Source organism: Gigantopelta aegis, chromosome 9, assembly GCF_016097555.1.
Source record: "Gigantopelta aegis isolate Gae_Host chromosome 9, Gae_host_genome, whole genome shotgun sequence".
NCBI lineage: Eukaryota > Metazoa > Mollusca > Gastropoda > Neomphalida > Peltospiridae > Gigantopelta > Gigantopelta aegis.
In genome coordinates, this window is record NC_054707.1 from 34,474,327 (window position 1) to 34,498,725 (window position 24,399).

Sequence of the window (24,399 nt, forward strand, 5' to 3'; positions counted from 1 at the left end):
AAACGAATGTTTTAATGTGTAAAATCCATGTTTGACAACCTTCAACTTTGACAGCATGTCATGTGACTTTCTTGTATACAGTGACGTTTATCGGTGGTTTTTTGTAAATATGGAACAATAAATTAAATTTTTGGTGTAGTTTACATCATCAATCTAATACACTTATTTGGTTATAAATTTTTGACCCTTAAATTCTTTTGAGTAGTATATTAAAGGCCATCATATGTGCTATCCCGTCTGTGAGATGGTGCATATAAAAAGATCCCTTGCTACTAATATAGTGGGGGTTTTTTCTATGACTATGTCAAAATTACTAAAGTAAAGTAAAGTTTGTTTTTATTTAATGACGCCACTAAAGCACATAGAATTTTTATCTTATCATCGGCTATTGGACGTCAAACATATGGTCATTCTGACACTGTTTTTTAGAGGAAACCCGCTGTCGCCACATAGGCTACTCTTTTACGACAGGCAGCAAGGGATCTTTTATTTGCACTTCCCACAGGCAGGATAGCACAAACCATGGCCTTTGTTGAACCAGTTATGGATCACTGGTCGGTGCAAGTGGTTTACACCTACCCATTGAGCCTTCCGGAGCACTCGCTCCGGGTTTGGAGTCGGTTTCTGGATTAAAAATCCCATGCCTCGACTGGGATCCGAACCCAGTACCTACCAGCCTGTAGACCGATGGCCTAACCACGACACCACTGAGGCCGGTAAATTACTAAAAGTTTGACATCCAACAGCCGATGATTAATAAATCAGTGCCATGTCTTTAAACAAAAAACACTTTAACTTTGACTGGACAAGGTGTTTTGAACTGCTTGTTATTACAAACAAGTACATTGTGTATTTACAAAATCTCTGGCCAAGACATGTTACAGTGCCCATAATCACTGTACACAATATTAAAAACCATCTTCCATCTGTTTTGGCAAATGCAAGTGAAGGCTTATGGTGGCAAATAACTTCAATACTCTGGAAATACATAACAGATTTATTCGAAAACAATTGCTGTCAAAACTTTAAAATAAAAATTCAACTTGAGGAACAGTTTTATCACAGGTTTCAAGACTAATTCGTCGACATCTTGTCCACAAAGTGCACTCCAGGTTTTTTGTCATGTCTAAGTTTTGAAGTGTGCTAAACAAGCCTTTACCGTGACATGTTTTAAGTATGCATTAGTAAACTTCAGTTCACGGTCTGTTCAACTTCCCATTCTCGATCTGAAAACATGGAATTGTTTTGGAAACATCTTGCATACCATCTTAAGTCTTGCGTACTATCTTTAGAATTTCTCTTGGGACGTCTGAAGAGAAAACAAATAATTAAAATCAATATGCCATAAACAGATCTAGCAAAATGAATTAAGTGATTAAAACATATATATATATTATATATATATATATATATATATATATATTTCATAGATGTAAAAGGATGGTGGCATGAGGTTCAATTGGAAGCTTGTTTTAAATTAACATTCAAAAACCTCCTACATTTATTTGATCATCATGAAGCAATTTAATAAAGTAAAGCAGTTAATACCACTACTACTAAAAAAACATGACAAAACTAAAAAAGTAAATGAAAACATTTACTTTTAAATTAATGGAGAGAAAAAAAACCCTCTAAAACATGCATTTTAGTATTGACAATAATTGTGCTGCCAAATATAATAAGACCAGTTCCTCCTTGTATTACTAAATCTAACTGCTTTGTCTTGGTAATTTTTAACTCTTTAAAAGCCTAAAGCCTGCTTCCTATTATGAACCAATTTGTTGCCTGTGTGTATAAGCCGACTCTCTTCTTTTGGAAAGTATTTCTAGATTTCAAAAGTCGGCTAATACACGGTAATATACGGTAAGACAATTTCGTGTTTATCGATACAGTGCATATACACAGCACCTTTTTTATATACGTAATTCTGCGTGTTGCAAAACACTGGTGACGGATGATTATTTACTTTCGACTTAAAAGTACCATTCGACCGTATCAAATTTTGTATAATAATTTACTTACAAAAACACAAAATATGGATAAATCACATGCAGAATTGCATAAATAGAAAGCAAGCCTCGACATTAATATAATTATAACAATGTTGATAAAATTATACACACTGGCTGTGATTCTGTGGTAGACCTCACTAGTGAACCTGCCCGCCGCCGTCAAGTGATCTTCAAATAAACGTGTTCCACCACCCACACCAAAGTAGTTGCATTTTGCTGATACATAGCTGTTCATAACTAAGAATTTAAAAATGCAAGTTGAATTCAATCTACTGAATAGCAGGAAAAATTAATAGTACATCTATAGTGTGTGTGTGTATATATATGTGTGTCTGTGTGCGTGTGTGTGTCAGAGATGGGGCAATTACTCGACAAAAGTAATCGATTACGATTACGATTACTTTAGAATGTCACGATTACGATTACAAGATAATTGAAAGTAATCGATTACGATTGCGAATACATTGTCTAGAAATCATGATTACATTTCCACAAATCTACACAAATAATGAAATGATGTGACCACCATGAAGTTATGCACTTTATTTTACAACCATACTGATTTCATTCATTGAAAGACACAATGGGTAATTTTGGATTATTTATTGAATTATTTCAAACATTTATAAACGTATGTACTGCAGGGAGGGAATCAGTTTCCAAAACCAGATTTATTATTAATAAATTTGGATTATTGACGAAAAGGTACCCATAACCATAGGTATAATTACTGTATCAATGCATAACATATATATTTTGTTATATTATTGAAATAAGCCAAAATTAGTAATTGCAAACTGTCTGATCACTTTTACTTGTTTTGTTTTGTATTGTTTGTAGAACGTATACCATTTACTACCATCCACAAATTAAAATAAACACAGTATTCATTCAAGTGGTTTTATAGTAAATGTAAACACGATGGATACCATTATGTGAATGTGTGTCTTCATCCCCTGGGTAACATTCATTTGATAATCCAGACGTTATGATCCCCTGTTTCTCAAGGCAAATAATATTTCTACTATGAAAGTAGTAGACAATGGGAGATTAGTTCTACTGACTGACCAGTACTGCTTCTAACTATAGGCACTGTTACTGGAGTTGATGCTAAACACATCTAAGTTTAGTAAATAATTCTGAGTAATCATGAAAGTAATCGCTGATTACGATTACATTAGCAATGTAATCGATTACGATTGTGATTACATGACATTATCAAACAATGTAATCGATTACGATTACGATTACATGAAAACATGTAATTGATTACGATTACGATTACCCCATCTCTGGTGTGTGTACGTGTATATGTGCGTGCGTGTATGTGTTTGCATGTGTGTGTCTGTGTGTGTGTGTGTGCGTGTGTGTGTGTTATAAGAAAGAGATTGATTGTTATTTCATAGTATTTCATATTAATGAAATAATTATACCCTTGAAACAATAAAAATGTATCATGATCATTTCTTGCGTTCATACAGGTATGAAGCACAAAACTACTTCACACACTTGTATATAAATGGCTTCATGTTAATGTGCAACATCGTTCATACAGTGTGTAAAATGGTTTTGTGTTTTATACTTGCAATAATGTAAACAAAATTATTACGTTTAATTTATAAGTGAGTGTGTGTGTGTGTGTGTGTGTGTGTGTGTGTGTGTGTATGCCTGCGTGCATGCACATCAGCTGCTCTGAACAGCTGAGGCCCTTGGAAGTTTATTTTTCCATCTTGTAAGTATTTTTAGTCCTCCATTTTGTCAAGGATACATAACTCCATCTGGAGCCAGCAGGGCGTCAAGCACCTTGCTTAGCATCTCGTAACACTCTGGGTTGTAGATGGTCTCCGCAGTCAGAATGATGTCATAGCTGAAAGCAATAAATATTTAGCACGGTTCATACACTGTTATCAACAAAATTCCGTGACTTTTCAAAGACATTTTCTACAACATTCTTTTAAAATGACTGTTTTCTGTAATCATCAACATATTTTAATAATACATGTATTTCAATGTTTTGATAACATTTCTTGCTATTTTAATGCAAAACAAAATATAATAATAACAAAAAAAAAGTAATTAAAAAAATCCTGGACTTTCCAGGCATGAAAAATTACGTGTAAATTCCAGGATTTTTACTGCATAAAGGTAGTAACATAAAATTTAATACTAACAGTGAAAATGTCATTATTTAATTAAATATATTGAGGTTATTACTAGAGTGTTTTTCGGGATCGCCATTATCATATATTAGGAATATAAATTGTATTATACAAGCCTCTGATAAGCATAATACATGAGGGTAATATGTCTTTTTGAATGGAAATGACATCAAACTTAAATGACGTCATTTTGGATATCCATCAGTGTTCGAGATTAAAAATTTTGGCCAGTATCCCAGTTGGATACTAACATTTCAAAATCTGGTATCCCACCTGAGAATTTAGTATTATATGGCATCCCGGTGGGATACTGGGTTCTTGAAGTCTGGTATTCAAAATTAAATTCTGGTATCCCCGGGATATCGGGATACCATTAATCTCGAACACTGTCCATACATAAAAATAAACTAGTGCTTAACATTTTTTGATATATCAACGCTGGACAGCTTTCAGTGTAAGCTTGCCATTGAAATGTTTTTGAATGATGACTATGAATGCATACATCAATAAACGTAGTGCCATGACCTCGTTTAATTTACATCTAATTTGGCAAAGTTATCAAATTCTGAAAGTATGTGATCTGAAAAATATCATATACTTTGATTACACTAGATATGCTAGCTAATATATGATAAAATACAGTATCTTCCAGTGCTTATACAAAAGCAGGTGAAGTTCTATTTCTAGGTCTAAAACTGCTTTTCACAGGCTCTGTAATATACAGAGGATAATAAACAAGTTACCAGTTATTATCAAATTTATGTCCCAAGTGAAATAATTTTCAGTTGTTCTGAGCTTTAGCACGAGGGACATAAATTTGATAATGACTGGTACCGAGTTTATTATTCTATTTATTACCACACCCCAACCTGCATTGGTTAATTTTCAATGACCAAAGCACACCAACCTGCATTGGTTAATTTCCACCAATGACTAAAACTACCAACCTACATTGGTTAATTTCCACCAATGATTAAAGCACACACCAACCTACATTGGTTAATTTCCACAAATGACAAAAGCACACCAACCTGCATTGGTTAATTTCCATCAATGACTAAAGCACACGCCAACCAACATTAGTTAATTTCCACCATTGACAAACACACCAACCTGCATTGGTTAATTGCCACCAATGACCAAAGAACACCAACCTGCACTGGTTATTTTCTACCAATGACAAAAGCACACCAACCTACATTAGTTAATTTCCATTAATGACTAAAGCACACCAACCTACATTGGTTAATTTCCATCAATGACTAAAGCACACCAACCTACATTGGTTAATTTCCATCAATGACTAAAGCACACACCAACCTACATTGGTTAATTTCCATCAATGACTAGCACACACCAACCTACATTGGTTAATTTCCACCATTGACAAACACACCAACCTGCATTGGTTAATTTCCACCAATGACTGAAGTACACCAACCTGCATTGGTTAATTTCCATTAATGACCAAAGCACACCAACCTGCATTGGTTAATAATTGCATTGGTTAATTTCCACCAATGACCAAAGCACACCAACCTACATTGGTTAATTTCTACCAAATGACATTGGTTAATTTCCATCAATGACTAACACAAAGCACACCAACCTACATTGGTTAATTTCCACCAATGACTAAAACACACCAACCTACATTGGTTAATTGCCACCAATTAATTTGACAAAAGCACACCAACCTACATTTCCATTAAATGACCAAAATTGGTTAATTTCCATCACTAAAGCACACCAACCTACATTGGTTAATTTCCATCAATGACTAAAGCACACACCAACCTACATTGGTTAATTTCCATCAATGACTAAAGCACACACCAACCTACATTGGTTAATTTCCACCATTGACAAACACACCAACCTGCATTGGTTAATTTCCACCAATGACTGAAGTACACCAACCTGCATTGGTTAATTTCCATTAATGACCAAAGCACACCAACCTGCATTGGTTAATTTCCATTAATGACCAAAGCACACCAACCTGCATTGGTTAATTTCCACCAATGACCAAAGCACACCAACCTACATTGGTTAATTTCTACCAATGACTAAAGTACACCAACCTGCATTGGTTAATTTCCACCAGTGACTAAAACACACCAACCTACATTTTTAATTTTCACCAATGACAAAAGCACACTGACCTACATTGGTTAATTACCACCAATGACTAAAGCACATCAACCTACATGGTTAATTTCCACCAATGACTAAAGCACACACCAACCTACATTGGTTAATTTCCACCAATGACCAAAGCACACCAACCTACATTGGTTAATTTCCACCAATGACCAAAGCACACCAACCTGCATTGGTTAATTTCCACCAATGACTAAAACTACCAACCTACATTGGTTAATTTCCACCAATGATTAAAGCACACACCAACCTACATTGGTTAATTTCCACAAATGACAAAAGCACACCAACCTGCATTGGTTAATTTCCATCAATGACTAAAGCACACGCCAACCAACATTGGTTAATTTCCACCATTGACAAACACACCAACCTGCATTGGTTAATTGCCACCAATGACCAAAGAACACCAACCTGCACTGGTTATTTTCTACCAATGACAAAAGCACACCAACCTACATTAGTTAATTTCCATTAATGACTAAAGCACACCAACCTACATTGGTTAATTTCCATCAATGACTAAAGCACACCAACCTACATTGGTTAATTTCCATCAATGACTAAAGCACACACCAACCTACATTGGTTAATTTCCATCAATGACTAAAGCACACACCAACCTACATTGGTTAATTTCCACCATTGACAAACACACCAACCTGCATTGGTTAATTTCCACCAATGACTGAAGTACACCAACCTGCATTGGTTAATTTCCATTAATGACCAAAGCACACCAACCTGCATTGGTTAATTTCCATTAATGACCAAAGCACACCAACCTGCATTGGTTAATTTCCATTAATGACCAAAGCACACCAACCTGCATTGGTTAATTTCCACCAATGACCAAAGCACACCAACCTACATTGGTTAATTTCTACCAATGACTAAAGTACACCAACCTGCATTGGTTAATTTCCACCAATGACTAAAACACACCAACCTACATTTTTAATTTTCACCAATGACAAAAGCACACTGACCTACATTGGTTAATTACCACCAATGACTAAAGCACATCAACCTACATGGTTAATTTCCACCAATGACTAAAGCACACACCAACCTACATTGGTTAATTTCCACCAATGACCAAAGCACACCAACCTACATTGGTTAATTTCCACCAATGACTGAAGTACACCAACCTGCATTGGTTAATTTCCACCAATGACCAAAGCACACCAACCTGCATTGGTTAATTTCCACCAATGACCAAAGCACACCAACCTGCATGGTTTCGGGTTGTTGGGAGAGATGGCGTTGACTAACGTACTCCAGTCCCCAGAGAAGAACCGACATTCGCACTTGTCTTTGTTATTCAATAAAACATTTTTCACTGTCAAATATTCTATCACTTCACTATTCTGCAATTAAAAATAATAAATTAATTAATTTAAAAACCCACAATTACAAGTAATTTATGCATTCGGTATATTGAAACTTATAAGAATCTATCATCCATGTGAGATATAGAGAGAATAACTGGTTATTGTCTTTGAGATATCGGCATTATCCTGTGAAGATTAGAATGGTGAATGCATTGAGTGTCTGCCGAGAAAAGAATATAACGAAGAGCTGTTCTTTGGTTTCATCCATAACAAAAATACAATAACTAAAAATGAAAATCTTATTTTTAGTGTGGGTTTTTTAACAGATCAATAATAATATGACTGTTAAAATTACTTAGTAGGTAAAGTAATGTATTGTTTGAAAGATTACAGAGATGAGAAATATGTAAACTCTTTTTTTTAATTTACAGGGAAGACAGTTTTTAAATCCTGGATAATCATTCTAGTTTATGCGATGATAAATTGGGTACCGAGTGCACAAATTGGTTATAATGTAGATGTAATTCAATTAACTAAATGAACAGTAACAAACCATTTCCCCCATGACAACTGACCATTTGATTGAATGAACTACACTAGCATAACCAAGTGGTAAACTTACGGGGAGGCCATATGCTCTTTTGCACCTGGCAGCGTGGGCAGTACCCACTCCCACCTACCCCAAACCCTTTCCTGTCCTGAATGGAGGAGCCAGCATGGATGGAAACCTATGCCTATGACAGATGCTCTACAACAGCTTGCTCTGAATGTGCATGTTAAGCCCTATGACCTGACCTGACCTGACCTGACCTGTTAGAGTGCCTCGTACGAGAATAGCCGATTGTGATAAGACAACATAGTGAAATCAGCTATTCCCATACCAGGCACTTGTATTGTGTGGCGTCGCCTTTAGTTGCTGATTTATCGTCAACACAACAAATGTATGTGTGTACAATTCTATTCCCCGATTTACATGTTGTACTAAGGAATAATTCTTACATAATCTTGAAAATGCACAGCCTTAGCATCCTTCTTCATTGCACACAGCCCGGGAAGTCCCGCACCACAGCCAAGCTAGAAATGGAAAACAAAATATTTTTTGTTGTTGAAATACTGCATTGAGGAATTAATTCATTTTTATTTTTCCCCCGTGTACTCTCAGCAAGCACTACATTAAATTTTATGAAAATCATTTTGTTTGAAAACGTTTTTCTTAAGGACTGAACAAGTGTTCAGCTGGTTATTTCCATGACGTACTGTCATTTCTTCCATCCCTAGCCATGCAAGACAGACATATTCCATGACATCAGCCCATGCAGAATAAATCAGTCTTGCATGACCACGTGACTTCTGTTGTTTGAGCTGATATTAACATTGGGTGACATCACGTAAACGGCAAAATAACGCAAGAAATGCTTTTTATATTTCATAAAAACAAGGAAACCTGCTGTCATAATGAATTAATACTATCATTTTCAGTTTATACTTTTATTATAAACCATTTTTACGTACAATCTTTTCAAAGGTTATGATTATTTTATTGTAAGCTAAAAAATTAAAATGCTTGTTTTCATCTACTGGATGGGAGAAAAATAATCCTCCATTATGTATTCATGTGGGACAGGGCTATTCCATACTCGGGTACATAATATGTCAGGGACTTGGCAAGCCTTGTCCCCGACAACAAATTATGTACCCTCGGGTGAAATAGCCCTGCTCCACATGGACACATATGAAGGATTCTTTTATTCTCTCACCCTTCGGTATAATTATACGACAGAGCTATCCCATGAAAGAAAGATGTGAAAGATATCTTTTTCTCCCATCCCTAGCTGTGCAAAGACAGAACCATTTCATGACATCAGCCCATAAGAAATAAATCTGTCTTGTATAGGCTATGTCGTCATTGCATTTAATATGGGGAGTATTACATTGTTGGTAATATATGACGTGATATTAATGCGAGTTGGTTGGTTTTTTATCAATATTTTGTTAATAAAACCTTCATTATAAAAGCTATCTTGTTAATTTGTAGTGTTCATATTTAACACATGAAACAGATGCAGCAAATATGATAGTATAGTGTATTTATGATAAAATGGTCAAATAAAGAAGTTACTATTTCAAACATATCTTTGATTGTTCGTGTAAAATAATGGTTTATTTATTGAATGAATAGGAGAAAAAGACTCCCCATCATATGTTGTCATGCGGGATAGAAAAAGTACACCTGACGTAGTGAAAATTTCTATCCGGGACGAGGCTTGTCAAAATTTCTATCCGGGACGAGGCTTGTCAAAATTTCTATCCGGGACGAGGCTTGTCAAAATTTCTATCCGGGACGAGGCTTGTCAAAATGTCCACCACTTCGGGTGTACTTTTTCTATCCCACATTACCACATATGATAGGAGTCTTATAATCTTTCATAGGCTATATGATGTCATTGCATTTAACATGGGGAGTATTACATCGTGGGTAACATATGACCGTCATATTAATGTGAGTTGGTAATCGGAGGTCATCAAACAACAGTTTTAGATCAATGTCTTGTCACTAAATCCTTCATTATAATCTTGCTAATTTGCAGTGTTACCTTCTATTCAGCGCTCGCTTGATGCATGGTCGGTTTGGGATCGATCCCCATCCCCATTGGGCTATTTCTCACTCCAACCAGTGCACCACGACTGGTACACCAAAGGACGTGGTATGTGCTATCCTGTCTATGGGATGGTGCATATAAAAAAAAACTTGCTGCCAATCGAAAAAGAGTAGCCCATGAAGTGGCGACAGCGGGGTTCCTTCTACAATATCTGTGTGGTCCTTAACCATATAACCGTAATTAAAATGTGCTGAGTGTCGTTAAATAAAACATTTCCTTCCTTCTATTCAGCCTGTTAGTGCCAACTTGTTCTATGACTGACAGCAAACGGCCTGTCAACTTACCTCTAGGACTCGCTTTCCAGCTATCTCAATGCACTGATCACATAGAAAGTTTGCAAGGTCAACACCACATTCCCATACCTTAAAACCACCTGAAATAACAAACGCCACATGTATACTACATGTAGTATTGTGAGCAGCAGACTGACTTTAAAACAATCATTTGGGTCATGACTGTATGCTATTCAAGATATTTCTAATTACTTTTTTTTTTTTAAATTCCTGCTAAACCTCAGAGAAAACCCCCCCCCCCCCCCACAAGAATTCTGCAAATTAAATGTCTTGCCCACCATAAACTCAATCGGTGTCACTGATAGTTGCATCCATAAGACTCTCCCCCCACCTCCCCCCGCCAAACACACACACACACACACACACACGCAACTAGAAAGTTCTATATTTCAGTGTGATCAAGATTATAAATAAGATCGAAGCAAAACTGAAGAAACACACATCATATAATGAAGAAAACAATGAACTATTGTCAATGTTTAAATATTAATAATATACTCAGGTTTTCAGCTTTAAATGTTCTGGATATATAAAAGAGATCATTAACAAGGTTATCCAAGGTTATCTAGGACATAGTTTTTGAGAAATGGAGCTTTAAAGGCAACATTTTAACATTAAGCTAAACACAAATTAAAGTATTTTAATTAAAAATGTTCAATTCATTCATTTTTTAATTCTTTTCACATGTGCTATGATGAACATCCATATGTGAACAATAAAGCAAGTTTTATTGACCTAGGACTTGTGACAAACAAATGTAAATGAGAAACTTTTAAACACATATGTTAAACTTCAACGCAAACATTTATGCCGTCCGAAAAGTAAGTAATGTTTTACAGACTCACTTTTTAAAAACCAGTACAGAAGCTAACCTCTCTAAACCAGATCCCTATTAATACTGGACAATTGTCTTGGTCCCAAGGGTGTCCGGTTTAGAGGGGTTTCACTGTACATCTCGCTTTTTTACTTCGTAAAGGCGAGATGAGATAAAAACAAAATACATCTAAACTACTTTGAATATTGGTAGCAAAACAAACTAAAACAAACAAATAACACAATAACCGTGAGTCTTTCTACTTCAAAGTAACACTGTTATTTGTGCACTTTTGAAACTTCATTGATCAGTGCATTCCTAATTAAGATGAGGGGTGGGATGTAACCCAGTGGTAAAGCGCTCACTTGATGTGTGGTCGGTTTGTAGACCCATTGGGTTATTTCTCGTTCCAGCTAGTGCACCACGACTGGCATATCAAAGGCTGTGTTATGTAGCGGGTTTCCTTAGATGGCTACACGTCAGAATTACCAAATGTTTGACATCCAATAGCCAATGATTAATCATTCAATGTGCTCTAGTGGTGTCGTTAAACAAAACAAACTGGCTTTTTTTTTCTTAATTAAGACGGGGGCAGGATGTACATGTAGCTCGGTAAGCACAGTGCCTGCCTGAGGTCTTGCGCTTACTTTCAATCCAACCAGTGCCCACAACTGCTGTATCGATAGCCGTGGTATGTGCTAGCTGTCCTGTCTGTGGTAATAAAGAAGTTTGTTTTGTTTAACAACACTACTAGAGCACACTGATTTATTAATCATCAGCTATTGGATGTGAAATATTTGGTAATTTTTACATTTAGTCTTAGAGAGGAAACCTGCTACATTTATCCATTACCCGGTAGTAGCAAGGGATCTTTCATATGCACCATCCCACAGACACGATAGCACATACTACGGCCTTTGATATACTAGTCTAGTACACTGGCTGGAATGAGATGTCTGAAGTAAAGTGCACAGAAAAAATCCCTTGCTGCTCATGGAAAAATGTAGCAGATTTTCTCTAAAACTACGTGTCGAAAATTATACATATATAGCCAATAGTCAATGATTAATAAATCAAATTGCTGTAATGATTTCATTAATCAAAAGAAAAACTAAAAACCCTCCAAATTAAGACCAAGCAAGCACCTTCATATACCCCCGGAGCTAGGTCAACATGCCAGGACACGGCTTCCAAAATGTCGAGCTCGCCAAAGTCTTGTTTTGTGAGATATATCTCCAGAGACCGCTGTTCTATCACGGTCAGCTTAACACCCTGGAACTCTTGCTTTATCGTCTTCACTTCGTGCTGCAGAACAATTTATATAGGTACATGTATGTAGGAAAAACAAGGATTCTATAAAGCAATACATGTCCCCTACCATGCAGTCCCAATACATTTTTGTATCTCCTAAATTCAAGGGCCATAACTTTAACAATTTGATAACTTTGCAAATTAGATGTAAATTAGTTGAGGTCTCGGCACTAGGTTTATTGACATTTAAGCAAACGTACTCGGGTGACACTCCATGATTGACATATGCATTCATAGTCATCAAATAAAAACATTTCAATGGCAGTTTGACATTGAAAGCTGTCCAGCGTTCAGAAAACAAAAAACGTTAGGCATAACTTTATTTTGATATGAGGACATCCAAAATGACGTTATTCGAGTTTGACATCATTTCCATTCAAAAATACACTGCGCCACATATTCTTACGTCATTTGAAAATCTAGTAATGGCGGACTGGAATTAAAGTTGCGTGTACAGTTTACAAAAACACGTTGTATTAAGCTTGAGCTTATATGATAAAGAGATTATTACCCTCGTGTATTTCGGTATCGTCAATATCATATATTAGGAATAAAAATAATGTATTATGCTTGCCAGAGGCTCGCATAATACAATTTGTATTCCCAATATATGATATTGATGATACCGAAAAACACTCTGGTAATAACCTCTATATATATATATATATATATATATATATATATATATATATATATATATATATATATATATATATATATAGGCATTGTAAAAAAACCCACCCGGAAAACTATATGTGGGACAGACAGACAGATGAAACCTGTAGGGGTATAATAAGCAGTTAATGACAGGATATCAGATGTGTATCATGGTCTTGATATTGGGTTTTATATAGAAATTAAAACTGCTGCTGATAAATACTGGTAGATGTGTATCATGGTCTTAATATTGGGTTTTGTACAAAAATTAAAACTGCAGCTGATAAATACCGGTAGATGTGTATCATGGTCTTGATACTGGGTTTTGTACAGAAATTTAATTTTTTCAGCGATGAAGACGGACGTTAGTCCTTGTTCTCTCGATCTGCCCCCCCACCTGGGGGAACTGATGAAAACATATGGAATGTTATTGGAGTATCGAGTCTCGTACACCGGGTCACGGGCAACCGTGACCTTGGTGTACGGAGACCGGATCCAGAAGAAGGGAAGATGGAGGAAGAGAAGACGTGCGCCAGCAGCGGCGCAGGGGGAGACAAAACCGGCGGCTAAACCGCCGGCAGCGACTCCGTCTGCTGGACCGCCCAACGCCGCTCAACTGAAGAGGAAGACGAAGATGGAAGTGGTCTTGGCCCAGTCATCAACGTCCCCTCAACAGGACCCGAGGAAACTGACGTGCTGGACTCACTCTGCAGTTCATCGTACATCAGACCCGCTCCGCCTGCCTTTACTTCTGGGTTTCCGGACCTGTCGCCGATTAAACCGGTGACACCCGTTGAGACCCAGGCCCGGAAGACGGCTGTGGTTAAGAGGAAGGCGACCACTCCCCCGAGTGCCACCCCAGCCAAGCCAAGTCGCCCGACTAAACCGCCGAAGCCAGAGAAACCAACAGAGGGACCATGGTCACTTAAGGCCGGCAAACTCCATCCGTGGTTCCAACAGCTGATGAAAATCAACATAGAGGACGTGCGCCAACTCATTAGTGAGCCGAAGCACAACGCTTACCATCCGCTACCTACCGAGCCTGATGAAGGGGAATTTGCTGTCCATCGAGTCCAGGTTGATGTGGATATCAACGCAGTTTGCGTCACCGTTCGCCGGAGGGGAAGATACAATCAAGCGCTGCTACTTAAGGAGATGGACAACCCGTCACTACATCGTGTCCTCAAAATCCTAGCGGGGAGTGATTACAGTCACATCACAAAGATGGTAGCAGCCTCTCCCTACCGGCATGATCTTCCGCATCTGGACGCCACCGACTTCATCGGCTCGCCGTAGCCCCCAACCTCCTAACAACCTTTACCTCCGTGAGTACCAACCTCTTTTATTGGGCTAGTTAGACTTTAAACGTTTCGAAAGCAGTTCAAAATTCTTTTGTTTATTTTTTTATAAGTAGTCTAACGCATTTTACTTTGGCGCCCGTTCAATTGCTCAAAATCACCTTAAAAACCTTTTGGCTGAGCAGTCTTAACTACTTTGGGTTAAATTTTATAGTCCGGACATGTTTTGGATGCAGTTACTCTTTGTAGACTTAGGTAAAATACAGGCTTCACCGAGGAATCGAAATTCAGCCAATCAGAGCACGGCTCCCACTCGGTGTACTTCAAGTTTACGAAGTGTCTGCTATTTGGTCCGCGCTTGCGTTGACCTTACTAAATGGCTTTCTTCCAAATTCCGCCCACCTCAAACTTACCCCCCCCCCCCCCCCCCCCCCCCCCCCTCCTGCTCCGGAGTTAGTCACTGGCGAAGTCAGAGGCTAAATCCGTGGTGGGCGTGCCTGAACCTTCGTGGATAGGGGCACGTGAAATGAGTTGCCCGTTGCCCGATACTGGGTTTTGTACAGAAATTAAAACTGCAGCTGATAAATACCGGTAGATGTGTATCATGGTCTTGATACTGGGTTTTGTACAGAAATTAAAACTGCAGCTGATAAATACCGGTAGATGTGTATCATGGTCTTGATATTGCGGTTTCTATAGAAATTAAAATTGCAGCTGATAAATATTGGTAGATGTGTATCATGGTCTTGATATTGGGTTTTATATAGAAATTAAAACTGCCGCTGATAAATACTGGTAGATGTGTTTTGTGGTCTTGATATTGGATTTTATATAGAAATTAAAACTGCTGCTGATAAATACCGGTAGATGTGTTTTGTGGTCTTTTGGCTGAATTTCAATGGAATTCCTCCGCGTCCGGCTCTCAGTTGGTACATCTAGTGTTATTTCTGAGAAAAAAAAAATCATTAATAATAAAAGAATTTTAAAGACATAATATTTCCTATTTGACTCTGTAGTTCTTCACATCTATGGACAGTGCAAGATCACGCTTGCGTACCATAATTTCATATCAGGTGCATTTTTTTATCATCCACCTAAAACTTGGTAACATGCAGTGCACCTTCCGCTGGTTGTCCCCAGTATAAAATACATTCTTAAGTTATTAATTAATATAAAAATATTTTATTACATAAAAGTTGGGATCATTTACATTTATTTTTTCATGGGTATTTCGAATGTCTCTGTAATCACTTACCCGATATTTTCAAGCGTGAAAGACGTACTGGCACTGTACAATATTTCTAATAGTCGCTACACAGAAAATAAAAAAATATTATCATGGAACTTAAAATTCAGCTTTCTTGCTTGACATAGCCTATCATAACTAAATTAACAGTCATGATTTAAACAATGACACGTTAATCATGCACATAATTAATCTTGCATCACCAACTAAAAAATACACACATGTATCAGAATTACAATGAGCTGAACATTATATTGGACCTACCAGTGGTTTCTATTGGTTTCCTTGGAAAAGTGCATTGGAAATAACAATTTGTTTTTGAATGTTGTATTTTTATGTGCAGTTTGTACAAACAGTGGTCAGTATATAAATAAAACAGCAATACGTACCAAAGAAGATGGAAGACGACAAAAAGAAAGAAAAGGAGACAGAAGGATATCATCAAGAGCTTGCCGGCCTTACCTCCCATGTAAATACACAATTGCAAACATAGGAGACATCCAACAACAGCCATCAATAGGCTAGGCTCCAATAACAAGCTACTGTCGGCATTCTAAGTTCAAAACTATACGTAGCTCCCCCGTATATTTTGGCAAACCGTTAAAAAAAGCACCCAATTCCTTCATAGAAACTGCACAACCTATTCCTTTTTTATTTAATCCTACAGGACATTCAAAATTCCACAGCACCAAAACTACCCCCTGCCCGCTACTGACTCCGGTCGAGCTGCTGGTGCTCCTTTGCAACTGCCAGTGCAGGCGGTCCCTTCTCACACCCATCCCAACCCTTTCCTGTCCTGGACTTAGGAGCCGGACAAGGATGGCACCTGTACCCAGGACAGGCATGCGCTACAACAGCTTGCTCTGAATGTGCATGTGAAACCCTATGACCTGACCTGTACCCTAGTGAAGATTGTTAGATCCTTATGGAATTTTAAATTATATTTTCTTGATTACAAGTACTAGTTTATCCTAATAAACTGTATATTTGAGTATTTAAATTTGTTAAAATTATCAAAATTGCAAGTGTGATATTTTGCTACATTTTATATCTGAGATTTATATCTCAAATTATTAGCCAGTAATCCATTTCAAGCAAATTACTCTCCTTCCTTTAATTACCATTGAGATTTTCTCCACTTTTTGTCCAAGCATAAATCGTGAAAAAACTATTACATTGACATGGATTCCACATATTAGACTGAAACCATATCACCTATATTGACTTTGTTTAGATCTCCTCGGACAAAACACATGCAATTTTTCACCCTTTGCCATTTTACTTTTTTTGTGGAGTGGAAGCCTCCATGATATGACTGGAGCACATTGATTAACTAATCATCGGCTGTTGGATGTCAAACATTTGGTAATTCCGACTTGTAATCCAGGGCTTCTAGATTATGGTAGCCCCACTCCCATGGCTAGTGATATTAAATGTTGGGCTAGTAAATAACTACTATTACCATGGCCAAAGGTTAGTGAATATATTTTGTCAATTGTTGCAGTTAAGTAAATATGAATATCCTGCCCCCCACCCCAACCTCCCAATGTTAGTGTTTTTATCTGTTATCTCCCTTTTTATATGACATATCTGATTATTACTATTATTTAGTAAAATTGTATAACTTTAAAGTAAAGTAGGGCTAGTGAATTTATAATCGTGGCTAGTACTTTTAAAAATCACTGATCCCATGGCTAATAGATTTTATACAAATTCCAGAAGCCCTGCATAATCAGAGGAAACCCGCTACATTTTTCCTAATGCAGCAATGGATCTTTTATATGCACTTTCCCATAGACAGGAAAGCACATACCATAGTCTTTGTCCAGTTGTGGTGCACTGGTTGGAACTAGAAAAAACCTGACACTATAGTGCAGGGCTCACATTAAATCAATACTTTTCTTAATGTGCAGAGTGAGTTGCTTCCCTCTATTTAGTAGATTTGAAATGGCGGGGTGGTTTGTGTGTCCATTTGTTACACTATTTCGATTGAGAAATGGTTGAAACATGGTGCCACAAGTTTTGAATACCAGCTATATATCTAGGGTAATATTAATGTAACCATATTAAAAAATTAATGTAACCACACTTTCTACAGAGATCTATTCGAACTAAGTGCATTAAACTTTAGTAATCTCAATGAAGTCGATATCAGCGACATTGTCAGAATCTTGTATGTGTAATCTGTGTCAATGTAATGGTTTTCTCACGATTTGTGTGTGGACAAAATTTTGGGGAAACCTAACGGTAATTAAAGGTAAAAGAGTAATTTATTGTAGTTGTTAAGGTCGACGACAGTCACTCTTCGGTCCGAAAGGTCACCGTCATCAACCTTAAAGGAATGCTTAAGCAAGGCTTTTGGACTGGTATGCATATTCAATGATATATAATGCACATTAATACTTAATATCAACAAGTATAATCTTATATTTAATTAATAAAACGGTTAAATGTAACAGCTATTATATACAACGGGCGCAGCCATTTTGTACCATCCCAGTGAATATGCCCTCTGGCGATCCGGGTTACTTAATACTTAACGTATCACGTCAGGAATTAGTCTTAGAACTGAAGAAACAAGCGTACCTGGTAGTCCTACCTGATTTTTGCAGATGTATCGCAATGTTCTGTAATAATATCCATCCCAGTATGCCAGCAATAAGTATATATTATTTTTCAATACAAAATAGACCACCATTATCAAAGTGGTTACACAACAAGTCGAAATAATTATACCATATTTTTGGATGCATTAACCTATGTACTGAAATGATACCCGGTACAGTATTTTCTTAGTTAATTGGTCTATTCTGTTAGTTGCCTCTACCTGTGATTCCTGATTGGCAGGTGTATATATTTGATAGGTAACCAGACGTGCCAATTAATTACTGCTGTCTAGACACAAAAATACATACCGGTATTTGCAATAACCTGTCGCCCCTAAAGTGGTAATGGACATAGTTTATTATTGTAAATAGTTCTGTAAACCTATTGATTAAGTAGACTTTCCCATCTAAAATCACAGAACTGACCAATTAGGTAGTCCCAAAGAAAAGAAAATTATCACTTGGGTATACTGTGGGTTGTTGTTTTTGCTCAAACGTAGCATACCGATAGGCCTCGTGTACATTTTTCCTTTGGATTATTTAACAGAGAAAAATACTATAATATATGGGCCTATTTAGGTAAAAAGTTGATTACATTGTCACGTCATTTATGTTGTTTTACAAGTCAGGTTGATCAAAGAGAAGCACCGTGTCATAAATTGCTGCTTTTGTTTACACTGTGCATACAGGAGTTGGTCATAGCTGACATCACTTCACCCCAAGCTAGAGTACCGGACACATCAAAAACAAAAGAAAATGGCTTCCCCCAGTTGGCAGGAATAATCATGTTTTATTATTAACTCTAAAATTACTACGCATTTTTCATTTGTTATAGTGTCCGTATGCAGGGTTCGAACTTAACGGTTGCCCAATTGCCCCTGGTGACTGAAAACGACGACTGGCGACTGAAATCCCACAGCAAGGCCTGGCGACCGATTTTTTTTTTTTTTTTAAATCAATAATTAATAAATAAATAAAAGTACAGCTATGTAGCCTACTTTGCACCATGAAAAAGTGTAGGTCTGCTCTTACATATAAACATATGCCTAATATAAGAATAGGTGTAAGGTAAGAAAAGTGGCATGTAAAATTGGGCACAAATTCATGTCGACAAGATTCAGCCCTGGTTATGTGTACCATAGATCGTATCCACTGAACATTATATTTTAGGATTTTTTTTAATTATTATTATTTCATTGAGATGGGTGGGGGGAGGAAGGGGTTGTGTCGGTTATATCAGTGCTCAATGTTTGGTGAACGCAAGCATCTTTGTTTCTTGGAAATACCACAAATGTATTGACAGTGACAGTGGGGAGTCACAGTGGCATGTCTGTTATTTATTTAAAGAGTGGCTTGGCTGAGTGCAGGAAAATACTCAAAATAAATGTTTTCTCTTACAATCTGTTGCAATATTGTAGTTTTTTTAGAAAATATTATTCTGGCAAGTGAAAATAGATCCGGGCAAGTGAAAGTGCTGTTACCACTTGCCCGGATGGCAACTCAAAAAAAAAGTTAAGCGCAGACACTGCGTATGTGTTGGTGGTCTGGGTATGCATCTTTCCAACACATAAGGCTCCCGTTTGAGTTTACTCTTCCTTTAACAATTTGGTTCAGACTTTAGCTACATTGTAGACCAAGTTCTTAATTAAAGTTACAGTGTCTGGTTACCATATAATAATATCATGCACAAATATGAAATACAAGTTCAACTGCACTTTTAAAAAATGTGTGTGTGTGTGTTCACTATGAACGGAGAACGTCAAAAGTATATGCTCGATTCGTCACCTGTGCAGCCATTGCTCGGCAAACCACAAACGACAGCCTGTTGTCAATTTCAGTTAAGAGGTGCTTTTACGGATTTGAAATTGTAGGGTTCGTCTCAAAAAGTGAAATGAGAATTCTTGCGTTGTACAAAGAATGTTTGGTTGAGGATACGTACTATTCTTTCGTTAAAACCGGTTTTGATCTTGACAACGTACTATCGACAATCATACCTTCCTATTTAAGAATTAATATTTTATAAAGTGTTAGTAGAACTTTCAAAGTTTAGTTTGTACAACACATTGATTATGTATATATTTTTTATAAAATATACTAAAGTAGAAAATGACCGTTTTCACTTTTTAATTTTACGTGTGGTAAAATCGACAAATTCAAATAAATATTATTTCGTTTGGAAAAGGTAAAGTTAGTTTGTTTTGTTTAATGACATCAGTGTTAGAGCATATTGATTTAATAATCATCTGCTTTTGGATGTCAAACGTTTGGTAATTTTGACATATAATCTAGGAGAGGAAACGGGTGCACGTGTAGGGGGGGGGGGGAGGGTATTGGGGGGTTGAAACTCTTCCCTGACCAAGGGATCATTTATATGTACCATCCCACAGACAGGATATCACATACCATGGCCTTTTATATACCAGTCATGGTGCACTGGCTGGAACAATCGTACTGATGGGGATTGATCCTAGACCGACCGCACATTTAAAAAACCCCACCACATTTTTAGGTCTAAGTAAGGAATAGAAATAACATATAAGTCTTCATAAATGTTACGTATATCGAACATATACGTAATTATTAACACCCCCTTACATGTAATGCGTATGCCAACCGCTGGTCACTGTCAAAATTTCAAAGCAAATCCCCCACCGACCCCTGGAAAGGTATTGTACCATACCTCTATGGAGATAAATATATTTTGGTGGTATGAAACGATCCCTCAATCAAGACAGTTATATTTGTTCAAAATCACGTGAGAAGCTCAGCGCCAGCGCAAATCGCGTAAATTCCCAGTTCTACTGGCATCCCGCTAATTGAAGAAAAACAAGCTGGCCATTAGGTTTGCAGTTGACCTAGATAATGTAGATCTATAAGCTAGCATTGTGAAACTATAGCGATGTGGTGGGCCTTTTATGTACCAAACAGAACTGGATCATCTATTCTAAATGCTTAAATAAAAAAATATATTCCAGACACTGCAGCTTTAAAAAACAACAAACAAAAAAAACCCACACCACCACTTGACTTTTTTGAAAAACAAATTAAGAGATGAAAGAAATCTGTATTAGTGCATTGCCATTGGTGTGGTGCAGAATATTTTAATTTGGTGAATAGTTTCGTTCAGCGAATAATGTTTCGCTAAACGGTAGCAAACTATTTTGACTCGTTCTCGAAATTATTATTCGCTTTAATGTATCTATAGCGTAAAAAACAGTCTAACGAGCGTTGCTGAAAAACTGGCTAAGTTCAGCCAGAAGTTTGTCGCTAACGCTTGCTACGCTGGTTTTCATACTATACCGAAAAAAATTTAAAATTCGGGAACCAGTCAGAACAGTTTGCTAATGTTTAGCAAAAACATGCACCATGGTGGCCTCAGATTACAGTTATCTTCCCATTTGGTTGTCGAAAATCCGGAAGTTTCACCGCGCAAGTAGTCTGCTGTTTGACTGTGATTATTTCATGGCAGACAGCTATGAAGTGGCAACTGTTTGACTGAAGTGACAGGGGATAGCATGTAGTTTGTAAACATGTGTAACTTGTTGACATTGAAGACTTGTTTGTAGTAATTCCGGCCCATGCAAAAGTAGTGCTTTTTGTGTAAAATGGGTGTACTCCGGCCTGGTTTAGAGGGTGTGTCTGTTTAAACCAATATGCTGGGAGAAAGAGCTGGACAACAGGGGTTGTCCTTTTCAGAGTATGTGTCCCCCATGCAGGCAAAGGTACATACAAAACTTCACAGGCCTGCTGATATTAATAAAAATGTTATAGCCACTAAGGCTATATAAAAACATATAGCGAAATTAATTGTGGTCTGAGGCCTGATGGTGTGTCGGTTTAACTAGTATGCAATGAGCATGCGCACCGACTCATTCATTTAAATTTCTCTTGCAAAACTGATTTCAACGGAATTATTCTTTATAGACCTCACCTATTACGTACGATATTATGTATTAAACGTTTACCTTTACTAGTTTTAGCAGTGAGTTCGTCGTCTTCGTCTTCGACAGTAATGGACTTAGAATGACTTTGAAAGTTAAATTTAAAAGCCATTCTTTTAGAACACGTGGATAAGTTTACAAACGCTAGTCAAAGCATTTTACAAGAAATCTTTTGATTGGTCAAAATAATTAGGATTCCTAGCGTTAAACCAATCCAGCAAGTCTTCAATTAATGGTGGGGAAATGGTCTAAACATTGTTTGAGTCAAATCAACCTTCGAAATGTCGAAGAATTTTGTATCGTCGTCACGGTAACACCTTTTTATTAGTTGTCAGTGTCTTTTGATGATTTGACCACCCACGCCTATATTTATTGTTAAAGGACAATTACACTGTAGTGCTGGAATGAAGCGCATTTCAGGCACGGCGGAACTTGGCCCTGGGTGGGTTCGGAGTAGTCGAGGTAGCAGACGACAAACATTAATTATAAATGATGTCTATAATTTTTGAAGTTAGACCATGCAGGATATATTTTAAAATTATGCAGGGTTTCTGCCAGAGTGTAAAATGGGGGTATTAGGTCGTTTCGCCCTTATTCCCGTGTCGTTTCGCCCCCATACCGGGTCGTTTCGCCCTCTATACCGGGTCGTTTCGCTCTCATGAGTCATCTTTATGTTTGTGAATGTCAGTGATGAATACATTTGTTTACGTTACTCTAGTTGCAAATCAGATATAGGTTATCAATTTGTAACCCTTTATCAACCATTAACACCATTTATATGTATATGTTATTATGTGCAATATTTTAAAGAACCCCTCCCCTGACACCATTCCAGTTCCTACAGGCCTGATGTATTTTATATTAATAAGTACAAAGACTAACCTACACAATGATATTGTCGATAGGACATATTAGTTATAAAGTGCTTTTGTGTGTGTGTGTGTGGGGGGGCGGCCGCTTTTTTGCAAATTTGTGAAATTGGCCTCAGTAATATCCATTGACGTGTCATGTTTACATCTATGCTGAAGAATATTTATGATGAAATATTAAAAGGTCTATTTGCTTCAGTTTACATTTAAAAAATGCTTGTTGTATGCTATATTGCCATATATGGCTATATATGGCATGTTGTATGCTTGTTGTCATTATTAAAATAATGCATATTTTTTTATTAAAATGTTTTAAAATAATGCATGTTTTGTGCTTTTTTAAACAGGTTTTAACTAAGAGTTCCCGTTAGAAAATCACATACAGATGTAATCATAGAGCGAGTCTGAAATATTACATTCTGTATGTTTTTCTTCTAATTAGGTCCATTTGCTCTGTTTAGGATGCGGTGAACTCGTATGGACGGAAAACTCGTATGGAAAACGAACTTGTATGTAAAAAATAACGGTGAACTCGTATAAGAATGTTTGGATATGCAGATATACTTTGATATTTCTCTTAAATGTGTATTGTGACACTTTTGTATACATGCTTCTTATTTATGTCACCATCAGTCAACTATTTGCGTGTCAACCGCAGTCACCTGTGGTCACCTATTTTCGTGTCATGTTATATATTTTGTGTCGCATGTCCTATGTGTCTATTGTTGGCAAGAGTCACATTCCACGGCGTGATGTCATCTTGTTACTGGTCGGTGACAAACCACACAAGGTGAGTCTGTCATGGTTCCGAGTGAAGTTAACTGGGTGGATTTTGGAGCGACTTTTTATAGTTTTAGTTTTAAGCATTGAATTTGAACAGTGTTATGTTAAATTACTCTGATCCGCTGGTGAGGCATAGGTGTCAATTTAATAAAGTAAACAGATTAGTTTAGGGAGAAGTGCTCAAATACAGGGCATCATCCCGTGTCGGACTGATATCAAATGAATATAATGGCAATGTGTAATCCGTTGT

At 37.1% G+C, this 24,399-nt stretch overlaps 2 protein-coding genes across 3 annotated transcripts in view; one reads left to right on the forward strand and one right to left on the reverse strand.

The window, feature by feature from the left end:
* Positions 1-985: 985 nt before the first annotated feature.
* LOC121380988 (histidine protein methyltransferase 1 homolog) lies at positions 986-22,669 on the reverse strand. The gene is made up of 9 exons (XM_041510049.1): positions 22,522-22,669; positions 15,566-15,651; positions 12,584-12,743; positions 10,616-10,704; positions 8,671-8,745; positions 7,571-7,707; positions 3,781-3,879; positions 2,124-2,239; positions 986-1,309 (listed from the first exon to the last, which is right to left on the reverse strand). The coding sequence occupies exons 1-9, from the start codon at positions 22,607-22,609 to the stop codon at positions 1,269-1,271; spliced, it is 891 nt and encodes a 296-aa protein (XP_041365983.1). The 5' UTR covers positions 22,610-22,669; the 3' UTR covers positions 986-1,268.
* The window catches only part of LOC121380986 (L-galactose dehydrogenase-like), a 33,911-nt gene continuing 31,853 nt past the window's right edge, over positions 22,342-24,399 (forward strand). The window contains exon 1 of one of the 2 annotated variants that reach the window (XM_041510048.1): positions 22,342-22,494. Coding sequence is in view for 1 of the 2 variants with exons in the window: in XM_041510046.1 (XP_041365980.1) it covers positions 22,779-22,807 (29 nt within the window). In the remaining variant the exon portion in view is untranslated. Of the gene's footprint in view, positions 22,495-22,669; positions 22,808-24,399 lie in introns of those variants that run through there. The other variant, XM_041510046.1, reaches the window with a different exon arrangement.